Source organism: Coturnix japonica, chromosome 3, assembly GCF_001577835.2.
Source record: "Coturnix japonica isolate 7356 chromosome 3, Coturnix japonica 2.1, whole genome shotgun sequence".
NCBI classification, from domain to species: domain Eukaryota; kingdom Metazoa; phylum Chordata; class Aves; order Galliformes; family Phasianidae; genus Coturnix; species Coturnix japonica.
The window spans coordinates 100,056,604-100,078,212 of NC_029518.1; the positions used below are offsets into that span (position 1 = coordinate 100,056,604).

At 47.3% G+C, this 21,609-nt stretch overlaps 1 protein-coding gene across 3 annotated transcripts in view; it reads right to left on the bottom strand.

Moving 5' to 3' along the window:
• RCAN2 (regulator of calcineurin 2) overlaps positions 1-21,609 on the bottom strand; it is a 56,148-nt gene that overhangs the window by 16,340 nt on the left and 18,199 nt on the right. The window contains exon 1 of one of the 3 annotated variants that reach the window (XM_015859925.2): positions 9,482-9,771. The exons of the other annotated variants lie outside the window; for them this stretch is intronic. Within the exon in view, the coding sequence (XP_015715411.1) occupies positions 9,482-9,568 (87 nt within the window). The 5' untranslated portion in view covers positions 9,569-9,771. Of the gene's footprint in view, positions 1-9,481; positions 9,772-21,609 lie in introns of those variants that run through there. 3 annotated transcript variants of the gene reach the window in all.

The window sequence follows — 21,609 nt, forward strand, 5'->3', positions numbered from 1 at the left end:
ATAGCAATCCAGCAGTAAGCAAGGGTTCCAGCGGGCTGCCCTGCAATGAGCACTTGGTGTTTGGTGCTTTTGGCTCTTTGATGCCTTTTCTTAATTATTTTATTCACCATCCCTGATGTGTTGAACAGCCCTTTGGATGTGGTGCTCAGGGCCGTGATTGAGCAGAGGGCTGTTAGTTAGGGTAGGATGGTTGGGGTGGGGTTGGACTCGAGGAACTTGAAGGTCGTTTCCAACCCAAGCCATTCTATGATTCTATGATTTAAGAATTCAATCAATAAATGAGGAAATAAGGCATACGGTGAACTCCAAGGAGATGTTCTGCCTTGGATTTAAGAACGCATCCAGTAAGATACCGGCTATTAATTCTGTCTTATTGCTGGAGACATTTAAACCCAACAACTAATTGGCAGCACAACAAATTGCTGTGCATATATCAAGCCTGCATCAGTAATTTTTAGAGTACCTATTACCTTAATGGAGCAAACAAACGTGTGGAAGAAAAACGACCTCAATCACAATCATAGAATTGCTCAGGTTGGAAAAGACCTCAAAGATCATCGAGTCCAACCCCAACCCAACCATCCTACCCTAACTAACAGCCCTCCGCTCAACCCCGGCCCTGAGCACCACATCCAAAGGGTTGTTAAACACATCAGGGATGGTGACTCAACCACCTCCCTGGGCAGCCCATCCCAGTGCTGAACAGCCCTTTCTGTACAGAAGTTCTTCCTGATATCCAACCTAAACCTCCCCTGGCACAACTTGAGGCCATTTCCCCTCATCCTGTCACCTGTCAGCAGTGAGAAGAGACCAGCCCCGCTCTGCTGCAATCACCTTTCAGGTGTTGGAAGAGAGCAATCAGGTCTCCCCTCAGCCTCCTTTTCCCAGCCCAAACAGCCCCAGTTCCTTCAGTCATTGAAGGAACCCTTCAGTGATCTTTGAAAACTTAAGAATTATCCCAGCCCTCTGAGGGGGACCATTTTCCACGTCCATTTAGGAGCACACTCCTTCTATAAGCATACAGAAATCCAGTTGTTAAGCTGGCTGCTCTAGAAGCTCCAGCTCTGAAAAGCTGGCACTGAGTGTGTTGGAGTGCAGGGGATACAATCATAGCCCCACTAGACAGCAGCAGAATATGAGAATGAAATGAAGAAAACATTCAGGAGCTGAAGAAATCGGTTTCATTTATGCACCTGGAGACGTAATGTTGTAAAACATCCATAAAATACATGCTATTCATTCCCTGCCTTTGCCAACCCAGTTAACTAGAAAAATAAACAAGAAAAAGCCATGGGACAGTTTAAACAAATAAAATGCTTGCCTTGCTCATTCCTGATTTACTGCTTTGCCCACATTGATCAGCATTTATAGCTTTTCAGCTGTTTCTCATCTCAGTTACAGGGAATGCTTTTTCTTTTCCAGTCCCCGTGCAAAACGCAAACAAATGCAAACTGTGCTAACATGATTAGTAATACAGATTCAACCTATCTGGATTCAGAAAGGACAGAAAGCCTGAAGAAGAGAAGGCTGCGGGGTGACCTCAGTGCAGCCTGCCAGGACCTAAAGGGAACCTACAGACAGGAGGGGAATCAACTGTTTGAAAGGGGAGATAACAGCAGGACAAGGGGAAATGGTTTGAAGTTGAAGGAGGGAAGATTGAGGCTGGATATCAGGGGGAAGTTCTTTACTATGAGAGTGGTGAGGTGCTGGAACAGCTGCCCAGAGAGGCTGTGGATGCCCCGTCCATCCCTGGAGCTGTTCAAGGCCAGGTTGGATGGGGCCCTGGGCAGCCTGGGCTGGTATCAATGTGGAGGTTGGTGGCCCTGCCTGTGGTGGGGGGTTGGAGCTTCGTGATCCTTGAAGTCCCTTCCAACCCAACCAAGCAGGGGAAGAAAATCTCTTGCTCCTTCATGAACTGTTTAGATTTAATATATAACTACTGGAAAAATGCAGAAGGAAAAATTACTGACCCACCATCATGTGTTCTTAGAAGCTCAAATCTCTTCTGAAACAGGACTTCAAAAAACAATAAAGAAGAAGAGCATAGGCAGAAATGTGGCAATCAATTTGCACTCAGGGGCTGTGCACCTCTGCACCAAGGCACACAACAAAGGCCTCACCTGCTCCCCTGCCTTTCTCTGTGCCACTGCAGCCCGTAATTACAGCAGAAAACACGCAGCACTGTGACTGCAGTCTAACACTCCCATTGCACTGCTTTACTGTTCCGTATTCTTGCCAGACTGCCTGGACCATCTGTCATTCTGTCTTACACTCGGTTTGTAAATTGTTCAAGCAGGTCTGTTTGCTGTTTACATCCGAGCAGCTCCCAAAGCTAAGTCAGGAGCCTCATTGTATGACAAGAACACAGCGAGAGCAGCAGCAGGCTGCTGCCAGCCACAGGACTCAGCGCAGCCTGTAGTAAGCCCACAATGGTGTTTGAAAGCTAGTGCTGCACACCAGTGTTCTGTGTCAGTACCTTTCATCAGAAACAAATGTGTAAGGATGGGGGAAAAAGAAAACTAAGAAAAAAATCAACTTTGGGTTGGATAAGAACAGGGGTGTAGAGAGATGAAACGCTGTGTGCTCACACACAGCCAAGGGAGGGAGATGGGAACCCCTTCCAGGAGCCATTCCACAAAGGTTCTGCCCTGTGCAGCTCAGTGTGGGCCATAGAAATAGGATCCAACTGCTCCCACAGCCACACACTGTGACCCAATGGCACCAAACCAGTGCTGCCCGGTGGGCTGCAGAAGGACACGGGGGATCAGGAGCACACGAGAGATGCTTATACCACAATACAGCACAGCTGCCTGCAGTTGTGCCTGGTCAGCACAGCGCACCTCCTCACACTGTGCTACAATGCAAAAACAAGCAATCATTTCCTTGAGATGCTTCTCTCTGTTCCAGCTCCTATTTCCTATTTATTGAAATGGCCTAAATGGGGGGACAGAAAAGGAGGATGGAAAAGGAAAACAATGTTATAGTATGTAAAAAATGGAAGAGGCCACGATAAGACACTATCTCGATAGTATTCAGTCCCCCACCTTGGGTTCCCACAAAGCAGCCCCAGATTAGCCACAATCTGCTGGATACAGCTGGTTTTAATATAGTTATCATTTGGTAAGTTTAACTGTGAACTTGTTTTGCGGATCATGGCAGAAGATGGATGAAAAGCAAAGTTCTTTACTGTGAGAGTGGTTAGGTGCTGGAACAGCTGCCCAGAGAGGCTGTGGATGCCCCGTCCATCCCTGGAGCTGTTCAAGGCCAGGTTGGATGGGGCCCTGGGCAGCCTGGGCTGGTATCAATGTGGAGGTTGGTGGCCCTGCCTGTGGTGGGGGGTTGGAGCTTCATGATCCTTGAGGTCCTTCCAACCCAACCATCCTGTGATTCGTGATCTGCACAAAGAAGATCATGCACTTTTCACTCTATGCTGCTTTTATATTGTCATGGTAACATCCATTTCTCCACTCTCCTATGAAAAAAGAAAACAAACACGTTTTCCAGTTTGAGTACACATCAGTGAAACAAATGTGAATTGCACGTTGTGAGGTTGTTTTATCCCCAAAGACAGGTCAGGGCCTTTGGGGGACTCCAGCACCCTGAGCTGCTCCAACATCAATGGGAAACACCCCGCAGCTCAGTGAAAAACACCATAGAATCACAGAGTCACAGCATGGTTGGGTTGGAAGGGACCTCAAGGATCACGAAGCTCCAACCCCCCACCACAGGCAGGGTCAACAACCTCCACATTGATACCAGCCCAGGCTGCCCAGGGCCCCATCCAACCTGGCCTTGAACAGCTCCAGGGATGGACGGGGCATCCACAGCCTCTCTGGGCAGTTGTGCCAGCAAAATGCATTGTTTTAATTTTTAATACACAGCGCAACATGAAATCAACCTCAGAAGCTCAGAAAAGAGACTTGTGGTGGCTGGAAGAAGAAGGCTTTGGGAGGCAGCTTCCTGGCACTATGAAAGGGTTACTGGGATGCCAGACGTGACATACCAGTGTGTTCCAAGGAGAGGACAGAAGCAGTGGTTTCTTCCTGCCTCGGTGGCCACAAGCACTGCCCACTAGCAGACAGGACACAGAGGAGGGAGTTTCAGTCTTGCAGTGCTCTAATTGTTTCAGTGGGCAGATGGAAGCAACCCCAGGGTGAAAAAGCAAACATTCCTGACCAAACTGCTCCCATGTCATCTTTCAACCAACTGGATAATTTCCAGTTGGCACAGAATGTGTTTCGAAACAAGAACTGGAAAGTAGACTAATCCTATCTTACAGCTAAAAACAGCACTGCTTTGCATCAAAATCATTTTCATTTCCTGATGTGAAAAATATATCAATAGCAGCACGATATTAAAAAGATACCGGACCGGCTTTATGAAACTGAAGCTGCTCTCCATTAAGGTTCATAGTCAGAGATGTCAGCAGTGTGAGCAAACACCGACCAATGGCATTCAGAAATGTTCTGTTATGTGGATGCAGCAGGCACTGGGTTGTCTCCTTCAGGACTGTTACTGGATGCCAAGCAAACGTTTCCATTCAGCTGCACTTAGTGGCACTGAGGTCCTTACTCTTAGCCCAAGAAATATCGCTGCTCTGGGAGCTGGGACTGTGTGCAGCTTAAATCACTGCTGTAAATCACTGTCGTTTTTCAACACTTCCAGCGTGGTTATCAAGCAAGAAATAGACATCTCAAAACCTTTCATCTTTATTCATTCACCACAAAAAAAAATCAACTTCCCAAATCTCTAAAACTTAAGTACATCAATAATTTACTTCTGCCTAACATAAGCAGCGGACTTCTTACTATTATGGCCACTCGTTTGGCTTTGATCCCAGCTGTTACCATTAATAAGGCTTTACTTTCTTCTTCCCACAGTTGAAGGATCCTGTGGTGCTGGTTCAGGGCCCAGCAGCAGCCTGCAGGAAGCTGGCAGGTTGTACGGCCCTATAGTTCAGCTGTTTGTAAAGCAAAAGGTGGTGCTCAGGAACCAGCAGGATGCTCAGGAACCAGCAGGGCCAGCCCTGCCCTGGGAACACTGGACCCATCACTGCCAGTGGGCCAGGGGAGGAATGTCCCACTGTGCTCTGTGCAGCCTCACCACCAGCACTGGGTGCAGTGTTGGGTGCCAGTCCTAAAAGCACACAAAACATTATAGGGAGCATTCTAATGAAGGTTACAGAAATGGAGAAGGGCCTAGAGGGGGCACATGAGGGGTGGCCGAGGCCCCCTGGTCCAGTGGGCCCTGAGCAGAGCAGGCTGACATGAGGCCTTGTGATGGCTGCGGCTCCTCACAGGGAGCACTGGGACACTGCTGGCAGCCACACGGTGGGGTCTGGGGATGCTGTGTGGGGCCTGGGGCTGGAATCAGTGTCCATTGGTATGTGGTGACTCTGAGGTCTGCTTTCCCACTGCACTATTTGCTGTGCAGGGTCCTTCAGTGGCAGTGGGGCTGCTCACTCAGTCAGAGCTAGTGCTGTCAAGGGCTTTTATTTGGGCATCACCAGAAATACCAAAGGAAGGCAATTAAATGCAGCTCAGGAACACTGATGTTATGAGGAAGTGATCCACTGTCAGGAATTCACGTGAACAAAGCAGAAATAAACTTCATATCTAGACAGCAAGCAGAGGCTGGACTCAAACTTCATGGCTGTGTGAGCTTTGAGATGCACTGCCAAGGTCACTGCAGGCCTGGAAACAACTGAGCCCACAAAAACTGCTCTGGGGAAAAGAACCTCCCTGTGTCCTCCCCACAAAAACAAACCAACCCACCCAGCAGGGCTGGGTCCTCTGCTGGGATCATAAAAGATTTCACAGATGGAAAACTTCATCTGAAAGTAACCATCAGGTACAGGAAATAGGAACAGAAGAGGTTATAAAACAGGTCTTTTAGCTAACGGGATTCTTTTGGTAGTCATGCTGCTGTTTGCCTTCCTCCTTATCTCCCGTTAGTTGGAGTCTTATCACCGTGCAGCAGTCTCTTCCCATAAATCAAGGTTACACAGCTAAGGAGAAAAAGCTGAACAAGGGAATGCAGAAACTCTGCAGCCAAGTCCTGGTTTGTGCCATTGGGCAGCTGCAGCACACAGAGGGCAGCAGCACTTTTCTCTACCCTGTCTCAGTTTCAAACCATTCCCCCTTGTCCTATCACTGCCCACCCTCACAAACAGCCGTTCCCTCTCCTGTTTATACTCTCCATTCAAGTACTGGAAGGCCACGATGAGGTCAGTGTTCCTGTCTACATTACCTTACAGTCTTCAGATGTCAATTCCATCACGCTGTCTCATTCCTATGCCCTCTGGTTCCTTGTACCTTGCTGTCCCTATCACATCATGTTGCCTGGCAGAATGGCACATGTGAAGAGCATGAAGAATTAATAACAGAAGTCTTGCTTACAGTAATGAGTCTAAGTTCTCTGCCAGTGTTTAAGTACTGTCTAGAATTTCTCTGCTAGAAATAAGTTATTAATTAATTACTTACGTAACAAACATGATACAAAACCATCATCTAGAGGTGCTGAAGGAAGAATCTCAATTATCCAGGTGAACTACAAAGCAGAACTGCACTCTGTGATTTCTATGGCTGTCTCTAAGTTTGCTAAACCCTGACATACAGGCACGGTATGGATAGCAGCACCCTGATCAGCATGACCTCATTATTGGGCTAGAAAATGCAACTCAAAGCAACAGCGGATGGAAACCAAAAGGCCAACTGCATGGCGCCATGGATGGCAAACCATGGCTGTAAGCACAGTGGCCAGCTGCCGGTTTCAGGGCACCCATACATATCTATGTTTGTAGGAAGGATGAGCCGCTAGATATGCTGAAAGTAAAAAGCTCTGCCTTCTGCACTAAGTAATTATTCTCCCATTTCAGAAGCCAAATGGAAAAAAGAGCATTTCTGAGTCTGGCTGCCAGATGCTAAGGGCACCGAGCCTGCAGAATTAAGGTCATTTCCATGGGTGGAAGAGCAGCAAGAAGCTGAGCAGCTGAACCCCGCAGTGCAGCCCTGTACTTCTGGGCCACTGCTCTGGAAAGCAGCAGCCCCAGCTCCATTAGCACCTGCTCTATGGCACTAACACAAGCTAAGCACTTCCACTGCTGGCCTGGGGCAGCTCCTGGCCACAGCAGCAGCACATCCAGGCTGGATGTGGCTCTGGGCAGCCTGGGCTGCTGGTTAATGACCCTGCACACAGCAGGGGGCTGGAGCTGGGTGAGCACTGTGGGCCTTTGTGACCCAGGCTGTTCTGTGATGCTGGGATTCCATGTAACTTCAGTTTTCAGCACTTGGGTCTTCCAGTTGAATGCAGCAATTCCTGTGCTCGCTTTTGCTCTTTTCCTGCTACTTCCACACCTGTCTCTCCTCAGAAATGGACTTGTTAGGGTCATGGCTCAGTGCGATGCTGGAGATGGGTTGACAGTTGGACTAGATGATCTTAGAGGTCTTTTCCAACCTTAATGATTCTACGATTCTTCCCTTCCAACCTTAAATCTTGATGATTCCCTTAACAAAGTCAACATAAACACGGTGTGATCACTGTCAACGTAGAAAATGGAGCGGAGCCCTTATTGCAAACAAAACCACCGGTGTCTTTTATGCTGAACTTCTTGTAGTAGCTCTCCCCACCTTTAACACAGCAGCAGTGCTCAAGCTGCAACAAGGAGGTTGCCCACACTGCAGCCCCCGGTGCCAGGCCCCGGCTGCAGCAGCACTGCTGGCTGCCTGTGGCACCAGTTTGCTGGCTGGTAGGTGACAACTGGTCTGCGTGGAGCCGTGTGTCAGCGAGGACAGGCTGCTCTCAGCATCTCAGCCAGATGACTTCCAAGTCAACTTACTGTTTGCAAGCTGCAGTGCAGACTGCAGTGCAGTCCCCAGTGCACAGTCTGTGCACTCACTCTGAACTCAGGCATTGAGAATAAGACAGTTTTAACCAAAGCAAACAAAGCACAGAAAGTCCAAGCAAAATGGCACACGAAAGGGATTTTGATCCCGTAACACCCCTGTAACCCTTCAGTTCACTGTTATCCCGTGCACCTCAAGCCATGCTTTCCAGATGCTGCAGTTGAAATCAGGCTACTCTAAGTCTCATCCGAGTCAATGGAAAGCTTTGTGCTGATGTATGGAACCTAGAGTTGTACTTCCTCACTGCTGCTATTCCTTACTCAGAAGGATCCCCACACGTTTAATTTCTTGCACAGCCTGATGTCAGACATGGCACTAACAGGCAGCCGCTCCAGCTACGGGTCTCTGTCAGTGCAGGTTAATCCCTGAATTTCTCAATTTCAGCCTTTAATGCTAAAGGGGCAGTAAGAGAACACACACTTCACTGCTCTGAGCAGCCCAGGAAGTGAGTCCCGGTGCAGGCAGGGCCGTCCACCTCAGCCACTCCTCACTATTGCTCTCTATGGGTTTCATTTCTGCACCCAATATTGAATCACAAAGAGAAAGCCTTTTAAATTAACAGGAATCTCTTGCTGGAGCCTAAAAGAGCTTGTAGGAATATGTGTGACACCTACAAACCAACAGCAATAAATAGCACAACCTCTTCCAAATGAAAACGTTTTTCCCACCCATTTCCATTAACTTCAATGTGTGACACAGAGTTAAACAGGAGAGGGGATCTGAATTTGACCCCAATTTTGCTGCCTTTTCCCCCCACTTCATTATTTTCATACACAGAACACAGGGATCAGATTAGAAATGGAATGCTGTATGAATGTGCCCTTTAAATAAAGCACTGAGTATCACTGTAGGATACCTACAAGCTCTTTCAGATGATCTGTGAAAAGCATACTTAAAATTCCTCTTTCAAACTTAATTTGCAGTGATTTTCCCGCAGTAATACAATAAATGAGAAAGGTAATTGATTTCAACAGTAAGCAATTGCATACAATGAGTTTTCTACAGCAGATGTCTAATTAAGAGACTACAAGCCCGGCACATCCAGCCTTAGCACTGAGCCCTGGCTTTGAGGTATCCACACAACAGGGAGATGCTCAACTTTCTGTATCCTGCGCTGCTGCAGCTGCATCCCTTGGCACCAACTTGTAGCCCTTCTCAAAGACGCTGCTCCCGCACACTTGGTTTGGGTCTGAAGGCGACCAACAGCTGCTGCCCAGAGCAGGAAAGCCACCCGAAGGTGGTCGATATTGATAAATACCATTGGCAGCACGGCTAAAAATAGCCGTACAAAATTAACACGGAACGATTCGTTAGGGAGACGAGGCATTCAGGCACACAGATGTCAGTTACATAACCCGGTTCTGACATTGTTACAGGCTCTTCTTTCAGCTTAGTGTAACGAGGCAGCACATTCCCGCATCTCTCGCTGCTAATTAACAGACTATTTAACTGCGTGCCTTGTACTACCGCAGCACAACCTCACCCGCCTCCTGAGCCTCAACCGCTACATCCAAACTCCCATCGCTCCCCCAGTGTTTGTAGGAACCATCCGTAACAAAAGAATCGGAGGTGCGTACCTTAACCTCTTGGTTGGCAAAGATCTCCGCATCAACCCCACAGGCAACCAGAGTGGAGACATCACAGTCCATGCTACGGGCTGGCATCCCCCCCTGTGCACACGGAGTTCAGCAGCCTCAGGGGGTCGAGCAATGGGAAGGAAGGCAGCCTTGATGCGCTGCTGCTATGGAGCAGCCCCAGACTGTGGGCCGGCTCCGGGCAGCTGCTCTGTGCGCAGCGCGGCTCGCTCCGTGCCTTCCCCGCAGCCAGCAGTGAGCACAGCATGGGAACGCACAGCCCAGCTCCCAGCAGTGACATCACCGCCACCACTGACATCAGCCACGTCTATTTTTTCAGCCCTTTTATCTCTCGGCAGCGCGGTGGATCAAATTGAACATGATTATGTGCTAAATCTGAACCGGGACTAAATCAATTCAAGCCGCGTTCGCTGGCAACTGAGTCATAGCTGTTGTTTCAGCTGAGTGCTTATGTTGGCAAAAAAAGGATCGCCCGACACCGAGAGCTCCGCTCCGAGTGTAAATTAACCCAGCATTTCAAGCCACCAGCCTTACGGTGCCATTCAGTACTTCATTACACCTTAAAACCTATAGCGGAGCGCTGATGAAAGACAAACAAGAAGGCAGCGCTGTGCTTCACTGGCTGTCGGCTTTGTCACCAGGCAGCTGCATAACCCCGCACATGAGATCAGCGAGCACTGGGTGCTGTCATGGGGAGCTGTCAGCATCCCGCACATGGCAGCCCATGGCTGACACACACACGGTGCACTGTGACTCATCTGCAGGGAGATCAGAGGAACAACTGGTGGGAACTCAATGCCCATTCAAAGAACAGAGCACAGACATTTCCCTTGGAACCGGGAGGTCACACCAAGCAACCTGTGCACCCTCTGCCCTTAGAGATGCTCCTTCAGCATCATATGGCTGCAAAAGTGGTTTCAGATCCATTGGTCCATTAGGACGGTTTGTGAGCTGTCTGCAGCACTAAACGATGTGCTGTGAAACACAGGTCCTGGGTTTGCAAAGACATTGAAGTCGACCTTTATCCCAAAGGTGCAATATTTTTTCTTCCCATCCTCATGATCCACAAGTCACTTTCAGATCTTGCAGCCCCACAGGTGAAGCTGATGGCCAGGTCAGATTAACAGGCAGAATTAATGTATTTAACTAACGCAGGTCTGGGAGGCTGCAGAAAGCAAACCTGCATGTGCCCATCTTACTGCTCCAGAGCTCACAGCACACAGCTCCGTGTGTTACACTGGGCACTCACTGAGCCTCACTGGCAGATGCTGCAGCTCGTACCACGCCGTGGGAAGATGCACAGTTTGCTACGGGTGTTTAAGCTCTGTTGTGTAGAACTCGCTCCAATGTCTTTGCAGAAGCGCAGTCAGACGGGGCCGCAGCCTGCAGTGTGCACGATGAAATTCACAACAGACACCTGCACCAAAATGATGGCACGGACACACGGAGCAGAAGCTCAGCTCAGCTCACACTGCACAGCTGCCCAGCCAGCTCTTCAGCCAGCACCAGAAGGTTGGGAAGCACAGGGAACTCCATGTTAGCTAATGAAAGAACCTCTGCAGAGCTGTCAGCTGCTCAGCCCATGGACTGGCAGTAAACTTAGATGCTGATACAGCAAAGCTGGTACCTAACAGCAGCACTTTCTGTTCCAAGTTTTGTTCAATTTTTCGCCCATTTTTTTCTAACTTGCATTTATAGTAACCCCAACCAGCAGCAATCACAAAGGAAGATCCAAAACCAGAATAGAAACATATCCCAGCACTGAAGATGACCCAAGAACATGCAGAAGGACAGCAGTGGCAGGGATAGAGCAAGGCAGCAGAGCAATGGACGCAGCTCAACATGGCAACCAGCTGGTTCATACAACACCCACTGCAGAGATGGGGGGTTTTGTACAAGCCACAGTAAAACATTTTCAGGGAAGAATGTGAAGCTGCCGTTTCTGTGCCTGCTTAGAAGGACTTTTATTCATGCATTTGAATATCATATATATATGGAATTGCAGAAAACAGCGTACAGACACCAGAGTGAAGTTCTAAGTAGGCTGCAATGGAAAAAGCACGTCATCAGGAAAGTGAAAAGTTACTAAGTGGTTTTCCAAGAGCTGGAAGGAAACGCTGAGAGCAGTGATGAGTCATGTGTATGTGAGCACACGGAGACATCCAGCAGCACAGCCAAAGGGGAGAGAAAAAGAACCATCTCCAAAAAGGAGATAGGACGAGGGGGAATGGTGTTAAACTGAGACAGGGGAGGTTCAGGTTGGATCTGAGGAGGAAGTTTTTCCCCCAGAGGGTGGTGACGCACTGGCACAGGTTGCCCAAGGAGGCTGTGGATGCCCCATCCCTGCAGGCATTCAAGGCCAGGCTGGATGTGGCTCTGGGCAGCCTGGGCTGCTGGTTGGTGACCCTGCACACAGCAGGGGGTTGGGATGGATGAGCACTGTGGGCCTTTGCCCACAGAGATGGAAGCTGAAGTCCTGACATGTTCTGTAGAGTTCTTGCCTTGTAATCTCTGGTTTTGAGATGGGAACCAACTGGGGAGCTTCTGTGAAGAGCTTGCTGAAATACCCCAGTGAGCTACAGCAGCTTGTAAGGGAAAATCTAGGTTATGCTTAGGGATAGATGAGAAGAGACAAAAAATGAAAGTAATTGCCATCTCAGCAAGGTTTCTTTACTAGGATAGAGAGGAAAAATTGCAATAATTCTGTTTTGAAGAGGGATGAATAGAAGTGCAGGGTTAATCACACAGAGGAACAGAGCAGTTTGCACACCGTGTACCAGCTTTCATAAGGTGAAGGAGATGCACTGCGGAAATAGGTAGATGGCAGATGGAGAAGTGGGGAAGAAAAGTGCAATGTGAGGAAGCTGTCCTGCATCGCTGCATGCTGTGACCTAGGCTCTGTCACTGCTGGGACAGCACCCTGGGCCACGTGTCACCATCACATGCACTGCTGAGGTTGCTCTCCTAGTGCCTGGCAATCAGCACTATGTGACTCTTGATCTCTTTTCCTTTTCCATAGAATCACAGAATCACAGCACGGCTTGTGTTGCAAACAGGAGCCCACAGTGCTCATTCCATCCCAACCCCGCTGTGTTGCAGGGTCCACAACCAGCAGCCAGGCTGCCAGCACAATCCAGCTGGCCTTGAATGCCTGCAGGGATGGGCATCACAGCCACCGTGGCAACCTGTGAACAGTGCGTCACCACCATCCTAAAGATCCAACCTAAACTCCTCTGTCTCAGTTTCAAACCATCCCCTTGTCCTATCACTGCCACCCTCACAAACAGCGTTTCCCCTCCCTGCAGCTTTCTCTTCTCCAAGTTAACACCACCAAGTTCCCTCAACCTTTCCTCATGGAGAGCTGCTCCAGCCCAAAAATAAGTTATAAGCAATCCTTACCTCTGTGCAGCGTTGCTACATTTAGTTCAACAAACTACCAGAAACAGTAAAGCCCTATTTCATGCATGATGCAAAGTCATTAATACACGTGCAGGAACTGCACACACTGTCTCTGAAGGAGGGCTCTCCTGCACAAAGGACTGCTACCCATGGCTTTTTATTCCAACACTAGTGCAGGAAAGCCCTCTTTTGTTGGCAGGTGCTAAGCTGGAGATTTGGGATCACGTCCTCCCATCAACCTTCCAAAGAGCCGAGGCACAGGGATGGAAGGGCACTTTGGGAGCAGTGACTCCAACCAGAATGCCCCCTCAAAGTACTCTACTCTAAAACTGTCCCCTGCCAGCCTACGCTGGGCTGAGGGTGACAAGCACTGCTCCTGAAAATGGAGAGCAAGGAGAATGCTTTGAAAAGGCTTTGGCATTTGTTCATGTTTTGACAACAATGACAGTTGTGTGTGGAATGAAAGGGGCACTGTGTGTGGCAGATATCCCAGGGCTGTATTTCAAGTGGATTCAGGAGCAACTGAGCAATTCTACTTACACACAGAAACACAAAGCGTTTACAGCGACACATACAGCCGCCAAACAGGTTTCTGGAACTGAAGATAACGCTGATGAAAGGTAACCACAGTTGTTATTTTCCATCACGAGAAGCAGCACAGTGCAGTAACATCCCCAGTCTCTCTGGTGATTAACACGTGATGATGCAGTCCCATACCTGAGTCAGCAGTCTTCAGAAAGGTACAGCTCTCCAAAGCTGGAAGGCAATGAGTCACGTTTTTCTAGCAATGGTAGCCCTCCACTGTGGTTTGTGCAGTGTGGGCACGCAGCCCAACCTGCAGCCTTTACTCTCTGTGCACGGCTTTGGTTTGTTAGCACAGTGTAACCACAGCCCTGCCTGACACATACAAATGGTGCCCAGTTTCAGATCCTTCAGCTCAGCTGCCAAGTCACCACTGACCCTTTCTGCAAGCAAACCACTGCTGCTTAGCCTTAGGGAAAGTTCATCATATGCAGACCTCACTGGAACAGCAGCACACTGCAACAAAAACGCTGCCAATTTCAGAAGCCAACGTGGCTGTGTTCATTATCGTGACAAAAGTGCACTATGATTTGTTGCAGCTCTGCTCACAGGTGCCAGCGCGTGCTGCTTACAGTGCTGCAAAGCCCAGCACAATAAGATGAGCCCTACAACCATGACCCACTGGTACCTGAATGGGATCCCAAAATAGACTCACGCTGGGTCTGACTCAAAACATTTCCAGCAATGTGCAGCTCTGTCTTGTTCAGCCTGCCTCAAAAGTCAGAGTATGTAAACCAAGTCTTGTATACGACCATAGGATAGGACTCTGCTTGTGAGAGGAGGTTTCTATTGACTAAACAAATAAAGGTAAATGCAAAACAAACAAAGAAGAAACACAACAGAAAGACTTCAGCAACATGAAATAAAACTATTTTGGAAAAAGAAATGTCCAAGAAACAAAAGCCCCCTCACCAACCCAGACCAAACAAGCCCAGATGCTGCCTGCAGCTGGAGATCAACCTCAGCACACAACACTGCAGGAGCCAAGTGAGCAGAGGAGCACATCGCAACATGGAGAGCCCAGCATATCTCAGCACCTCCACTGTGCTGCAGCTTAAGCGTGTGTGAGATGTGGGTGACAGCTGGGACTTCAGGCCACTGGGCCAAGGAACCATGGAAGCCATTGGGATACGAATGACCTGCTGCTAGGACAGCCCTCTAGATTAACTCACTGCTACCATGCAATAACTTCCGTCTTAACTTTAGCGGCACCAAATGTTACAGTTAGCTCTTTGTTATGGGAATTTTAACATTTGATGTATAACCCATTTTAACGATTAAACCTCCCAACACTGTATTAATAGCTATTAATGATTTCTCCCAAGAGCATGAGGTTCACTTGGCCTCTTCTTTTCCAGCCTAACTAATGCAGTTCCCTCCACAACAGCATTTTCCAGCCCCTTCACCAACCTCACTGCTCTTCTCTGAATGTGTTTCACCAACTCTATATCCATATCTATATCCATATCTATATCCACACTATTGAGCTTGCTATCAAACATCTAATAGAGCCAGTGATCTTTTCCAAGGGAGTTCAATCCTCAAGCTAAGGTTCCTAAAATTTCTGAATTAACAATAATAGGGGGGGGGGAGGGAGAGGAAGGGCTTTGAATCAGCCTCTGCTCATAGAAATAATCACTCCTATTGTTTGAAGGCTTTTAAGATGCAGAATTCGGGGCCAGAAATCCAGAATCCAAGAGTCAGAAAACAAACCAAACATAGGGAATCCCTCCCCTCCTTTTAAGTAAATAGCGAGCAGCTTCACATGCGACGTTTGATAACATTAGAATACCAGTGACTTAAAGGGCTGTCACTAGCCAGGATGATTTGCTTGTCTCAGGAGAACAACACAGTTTTAAAACTCTGAGTCTGAACCATACAACACATTTTGATGCTGCAGAACCATTCGTAGTTCATAGCTGGCAAAATATAAGGGCAGGAAGGAAATTGGGTGATGTGGCCACTCCAGCAGACAGAAGAAAGTCTCCCCTGCGCCCGATCCATGCAGGGCTGCAGTGCTCACAGGAAGAAGCTCTGAAGAGAGTGGAGCTCCTGACTGCACAACCTGCGTGAGCCCTTGAGCAGGAGGTGCAGATATATCAGAAGAGCTCAGTACTCCTCGTGTCTATTTGGACTTGAAGCGAACACTGGAGGACAGTACTCCTCCATTAGTAGACATTTAATGATGATGCTGGTTGGAATAGGCCTGTAATGCTTCTGCCTAAAATGTGATTTACTGTTACTTTACATAGCTCTGTTAAAGGTTTCAAAATGCATTTTAAAATCCTTTCCATTTACCCGTGCTAGTCGTCTCTGACTAGCAATGGGTATTTAACAGGGCTGTATGTTTTCCTTGTCATTTGAGATGCTTCATCACAGCAAAATGCCCTTGAAAAGAGGAGCCTGGAATACATGCTGGCAGCTGCGAGTCGCCAACCTTATTCCCAGCAGGCAGCGAGCACAGGACACGCAGGTGAGAGATTTAATGGCCGTGCTGAGAGAAAGCAGCGCCTGCTGCCAAGCCAGGAGCAGCAGTGAGCTCAAAGGAAAGAAATCACTGTCACACAACATCAGCAGAACACCGAGCAAGAAAATGAATAATGGATTTCTGAAGTAATTGCTATTTTCTCTTCATATCATTAGGATGGATTGGAAAGTGGGTATTTCTGTTGCTGCAGCACTTTTCTAAATCAGATCGTCTCTCTGTAAAAACCCCCTCTCCAACTGCAGCCAAAAAACCTCCAAGTGTGAATACTCAGCATGTTACCATTTAACAGTATTTGTTCCTGTCTTTCATTTAGGGCAGAACACGCTGCTTTGTTCATTTTCCTTGCTGTTGTTTTTGATTTGCATTCACGTGACAGATGAGATATGAGATGATACGGGCTCCCATAGTGAGCTGTGATGTTTCTCCAGTGGTGGAGCAGCACACAGGTGTGGCTGGAGGGAAAAAAAAAACCTAATTGCAAAAGAAAATAGTTTTTACATTGCAATGCTTTCTCTTTGAGTCCGTCCCCAACAAGGCTGATTCATTCTCATCATCTCACAAACAGAAGAGACCGAATCCACGCTGCAAATCATCGAGCCCGACGTTATGGGTGTAAGAAATCAGAATCAGTTTCCCCTTTGTTCCTTCCCTAAAAGAACAGATATTCACACAGCTGAAATTTGAGACAGCAGTTCCACTGCCCAGCTAGAGAAGACCGAAATCAGTCTCCCATGGCCGCCTGGTTGGCAACTTTTTTACTCACTCTTTACAGCGCTTTTTGATATAGAAGAGCTAGTGGTTTCAGAAGATGGTAATTTAACCAGACAGCTGCTAATACTTGGTCACTGTGCACTTGGCTCCCTTTGAGGGAGGAAACAATAGAGCTATCATGATGTGCTTCAGTACAAATAGGATCAAAATTAAAGTAGAACTACTATTAGAAAACACAAAGTGAGTGAAAGAGACTGGATTTATCAGAGTGCCTTACATACAGCTGAAACAACAGCTTTCTTCTGAAGCACGGAGCTTCAATGAATTGCTAATGCAATCCATTTCACTAAAGATGTCTCACAGTAGGAAAAAGAATGTTCCACACAAACCTTCTCCAATCATTCTAGGTTTCTGATGCCTCCAGGGAGATAAAGGAGAACGAGCTGGGAGCTCTCACAGTGGCAAACTTGGCCTGCGTGGTGGGGAGCCCCACTGTCCTCCCAGCGCCGGATTAATTCCATCACACGTGTTTGAACACAGCATTTGTGACATAGTTTTTTGCTTTGAGTTGTGCCATGAAATCATCACAGCTCACCTGCCTCATATCAATCACGTATAGTCAGTAGTTTTTGTGCAATCACAGCATGGCCATGTGTCACAAAGCCACAGATGCTTCATCGCTCCAACCCCTGCTTGTGTGCAGGGTCAACAAAACACAGCAGGCCGCAGGCTGCACAGGAGCAACATCACTGCCTTGATCTGCAGGGATGGGCACACACCTCCTTGGGCTACTCTGTGCCAGTGAATCACACCTCTGGGAAAAACTTCCTCCTATTTCTTCATAACTCTTCAACTCTTAATCAGGAGAGAAGAAATGCAGAGTGAAGATAGTGATAAACTTGAAAGACAATGATAAAATAATGGCATGAATAAGTCAGAGAGCCAGGGTTGGAGAAAGGAGTGCACCCAAGCTTTTCTTCTATTTCATATTCTTCATATTCTGAAGTTTGCTTAGCATAGATAAAAAGTGATGGACTGTCCAGGTCCAGTGCAACAAGGACAGTGCAACATATTCAGCATAAAACAACAAAAAAAGACATCACAAAAGGTACCAGAATTCGTTTTCAGTCACTCAAATTTTACACTGCTATCAAAGCACACGCAAATGAGGAAGTCCATTAAAGGAGGCCAAGCGGATGTAGGAAGGCAGGTAAGCGGTGGGAAGCTGGTTCTGTCAGCTGCATAAAAGCTGGAGCTGTAGGCAGGTTAAAAAAAGGAATGTTCTGAGACAAGTGAAAGAAGGTTCCTACCACCAGAACCAACGGTGTGGAGCAACAATAGCTGGTGCATCAGCAGCAGATCGGGAACACTGCATTAACTCTGACTGTAATGGGAGCTTATTAATATAAGGAGACAATGGAAGCTATTTTATGTCCACAGAGCCTGATTTTAGTTTGAGTAAAAACCCCAACCTTAATAATTCTGTATAAATAAAAGCAGTTTGTAAACACGCATCAGCTGGATCCTGATCTGAAGATCCCACATAAAGTGAGTCTATTTGTCAGCAAAATGGCATCCCTCTCTGCAGAGCAATTCAAATGAGAAGCTGGAAAACACTGAGACCGTACCAGAAATGGCACTTATTTCTGTTGAAGCAGTTATTCAGAAGGAAGTTGTGATTTATAAACAGCCCAGGAGGCTGGAAAGGAAACGCTGCAGAGATCAACCGCTCATTTTCTTAACAACTTAGAAAACAGTAATAATAATAAAATAGGTGAGGGGGAAGATCGTTCTCTGAATAGAAGCAGTCTGAGTAAGCCTGCTCTTTAACAGCATTACACACTGCTACGGGGGGCAGGTACAAAGGAGCAGCAGATTTCATCTCTTACCTTGTGGAACGCAATGTGGATTTTGTGCCTTCACAGAAAGGGTTGTTAAGCACTGGGAGGGGATGCCCAGGGAGGCTGTGGTTGGACTCGCTGATCTTGAAGGTCTTTTCCAACCCGAGCAATTCTATGATTCGATCATTTTCCTACTGAATTCTTTTCTATTCCCTCTTTCCCTAACTTAAGAAACCACATCCTACTGGTGCCACTGCTCCATGCTTTCCTTCCCTCCTCCCACACACATGCGAGGGCACAGGCAAGGAGCCTCGTGCTGTTCTGACCAAGCCTTCTGAAGGCAGCAATGAAACCCACCTGAACTTTCCAGTGTTTTCAAGTGAAAACCATCTGACCGTGGTACAGCAGCTCACATTACAAGGTCCAGTAGCTCACAGAAGGCAAAGTGAGCTTTCCCACCCAGCAAAAAGCAGACAAACACATCCCAAACACACACACATACACAAACACACAGCTAACATTCCAGTACAATTCAAGTATCACCTGTTACACAGGCACTCTGAGAGCATGGAGAAATGCCAGCTTAGGGAAGTCCTTACCTAACAACCTCATTTGTAAGCTGAAGAAGTACACATGTTCTGCATGAACAAGTTTACTGTGGGTTGAAGGCTGGATGAACTGGCAGGCTGAAATGCTAATAATTGAGTGCTGAACACTCATTTGGCAACTAGAAATGTGCAGAATATCATTAAGATCAGCATCAGAGCAGACAATGTTCAGTATCTTCTGAAGCACTTCAGACAATGAGACAAACAGCGAATCTGTAGACAATGCAAATTATAATAAAACTGAGTAAAATAAGCAACAAATACCTTAGTTACAACATTGAAGACTTTGGTGGGGCATCACAAGAACATTTCTTCACCTGAATGGCTGCAGAGCATGACCAGAGCAGGACAGCAGAGCTGTGAGGGGTATGGAACATGAGTGTGGAACAGAAGAGGGAACTGGGATTGTTCAGTTTGGAAGAGAGGAAGCTCAGGAGGGACCTCACTGCACTCCACAACTCCCCAAAAGGGGGATCTGGAGAGGTGGGGTTAACCTCTGCTCCCAGGTAACAGAGATAGGATAGGAGGGAATGGCCTCATGTTGCACCAGGAGAGGGTCAGGTTGGGAATTAGGAAACATTTCTTCTCCAAAAGAGTGGTAATGCATTGGAACAAACTGCCCAAGGAAGCAGTGGGGTCAATGGAGGTGTCTAAGGAAAGGGCAGACATCACACTGAGGGACATGGCATGGTGGGCAACACTGGTGGTAGATGAACAGTTGCCCTAGATGATCTTAGAAGTCTTTTCCAACCTTAATGATTCTATGACAGGTAATGCAGCACAGGCATCAAGTACCCAGAGAGGTCAGAGATTTCTGGAAGTTTTCAAGAGCTTGCTGGAAGAAAGAAGAAAAACACAGAACAAGCCCCAGCTGACCATACTTAGAGTGGGCAAATCCTTGTTCTCATCAACAGGTCAGCCCAGATGACCTCCACACATCCCTTCCATCACTATTTCTGACTGCACAAAGACGTAATTCAGAACTCAGTGCTCAGGGCAGCAATGAACTTGGACACAATGCATGTCACTTTGTTCAGGGGGGCTGGAACTGGATGAGCACTGTGGGCCTTTGCAACCCAGACCATTCCAGGATTCTACAATCATCTTTTCACCTATAATCTACAGCTTATTCCAATGCTGCCAACAGCATAAGAGACACATAGGACTGAATGCCAGTGAGAACAAGTTTGATTGCAAACAAAACTATCGCTTTTGCAGTCAGGAGTTGCCTCCCTACCTAGAAACATTCCATGCCATCACTACCTGTGCTGCTTCATAGTTGTTCAAGCTTCTTGTTCTGAATCTCAATAACCTCATCTGCTCCGGTAACGAGCCTGACTACAGGGTCAGGATTCTTTTTCTGAAGTAGGCACATTGATACCCCATGTACATGTATGTACAACATGTACTCAGAATAGACAAACATGACACTGATGGGAAGATTCACTTTCTGCCCTTACATTCTTAGTATATTAAAAACAGTCCCAGGTTTTTCACACTCGGTGTAAATGTAAATTACATTAATTTCTTCCACACACAGTAAAGCCATTCTAAAGCCATTCTTAAACAGTACCTGAAACAGGAAGTTTGCAATGAAATAGGCTGGCTGCACGTTCATTTAGAAGTTACGGATGTATTAATACAATATAGCATCAAGATTGCTTTGGATGTTACAGAAAAGTATGAGTCACATCTACCTAAGAAAAGGATTCCTGGCATCACAAGTTGTGCTTATTAATGTTGGCCTTGCTCATCCCCCTACAGGCTGCCTGTAACAGCACCTAATGCACGGCCCCAGAGAGCACACGTTACAGAGGAGGGAAGTTTCATCAAGTTTTCCCTTCTCCCCCCTTTTAAAAAGAAGGGAAGAAAAAGAAATGTGGGTACCTGTAATAGCAAGACATGCAAAGTGCCTTAGATAACGCTCACAACACACCCCATCACACTAGACAGGATAGTAAGGGAGCTCTCTGGCACACAGATGAAGCAATGCCAGGATAGAATGGAATTTGGGTCTCAAATCCCAGCCAGGCCTGTAATTGCTCAGTTATGCTTCATCAGCATAGCATGGACTCCAAACTATCCACTAAGGATTTTCTGCTTCCTATCTATATCTATATGGGACCACTTACTTCCCATGTGCAGGTAGAAAGACCCTTGTGTCAGCTGGTACAAGAACAGAACTCACACAACCAGCCCTATAGATCTGGGATTTGAATGTGAAGCACCGGTGAGAAGCAGGAGGAAGAAGCTCCCACGCTGTCTCTCTCAGGCCTTGGCAAAGGTCCTTATCTCCACCTTCTGGTGAGCCTTTAAGACACATCAGAGATTCCAGCAGTGAGGAAAACATGCCCCAGAAGTCAGGTAAGAGCTCCCATTAGTTCTGTCAGTGCTGAGGAGCAGCAGCTGCCCTCTGAGCTGTTGCCCTGTAAATAACACACTCCTGTGGACACTGGCACTGATGTCCACTAAGGTTCAAGT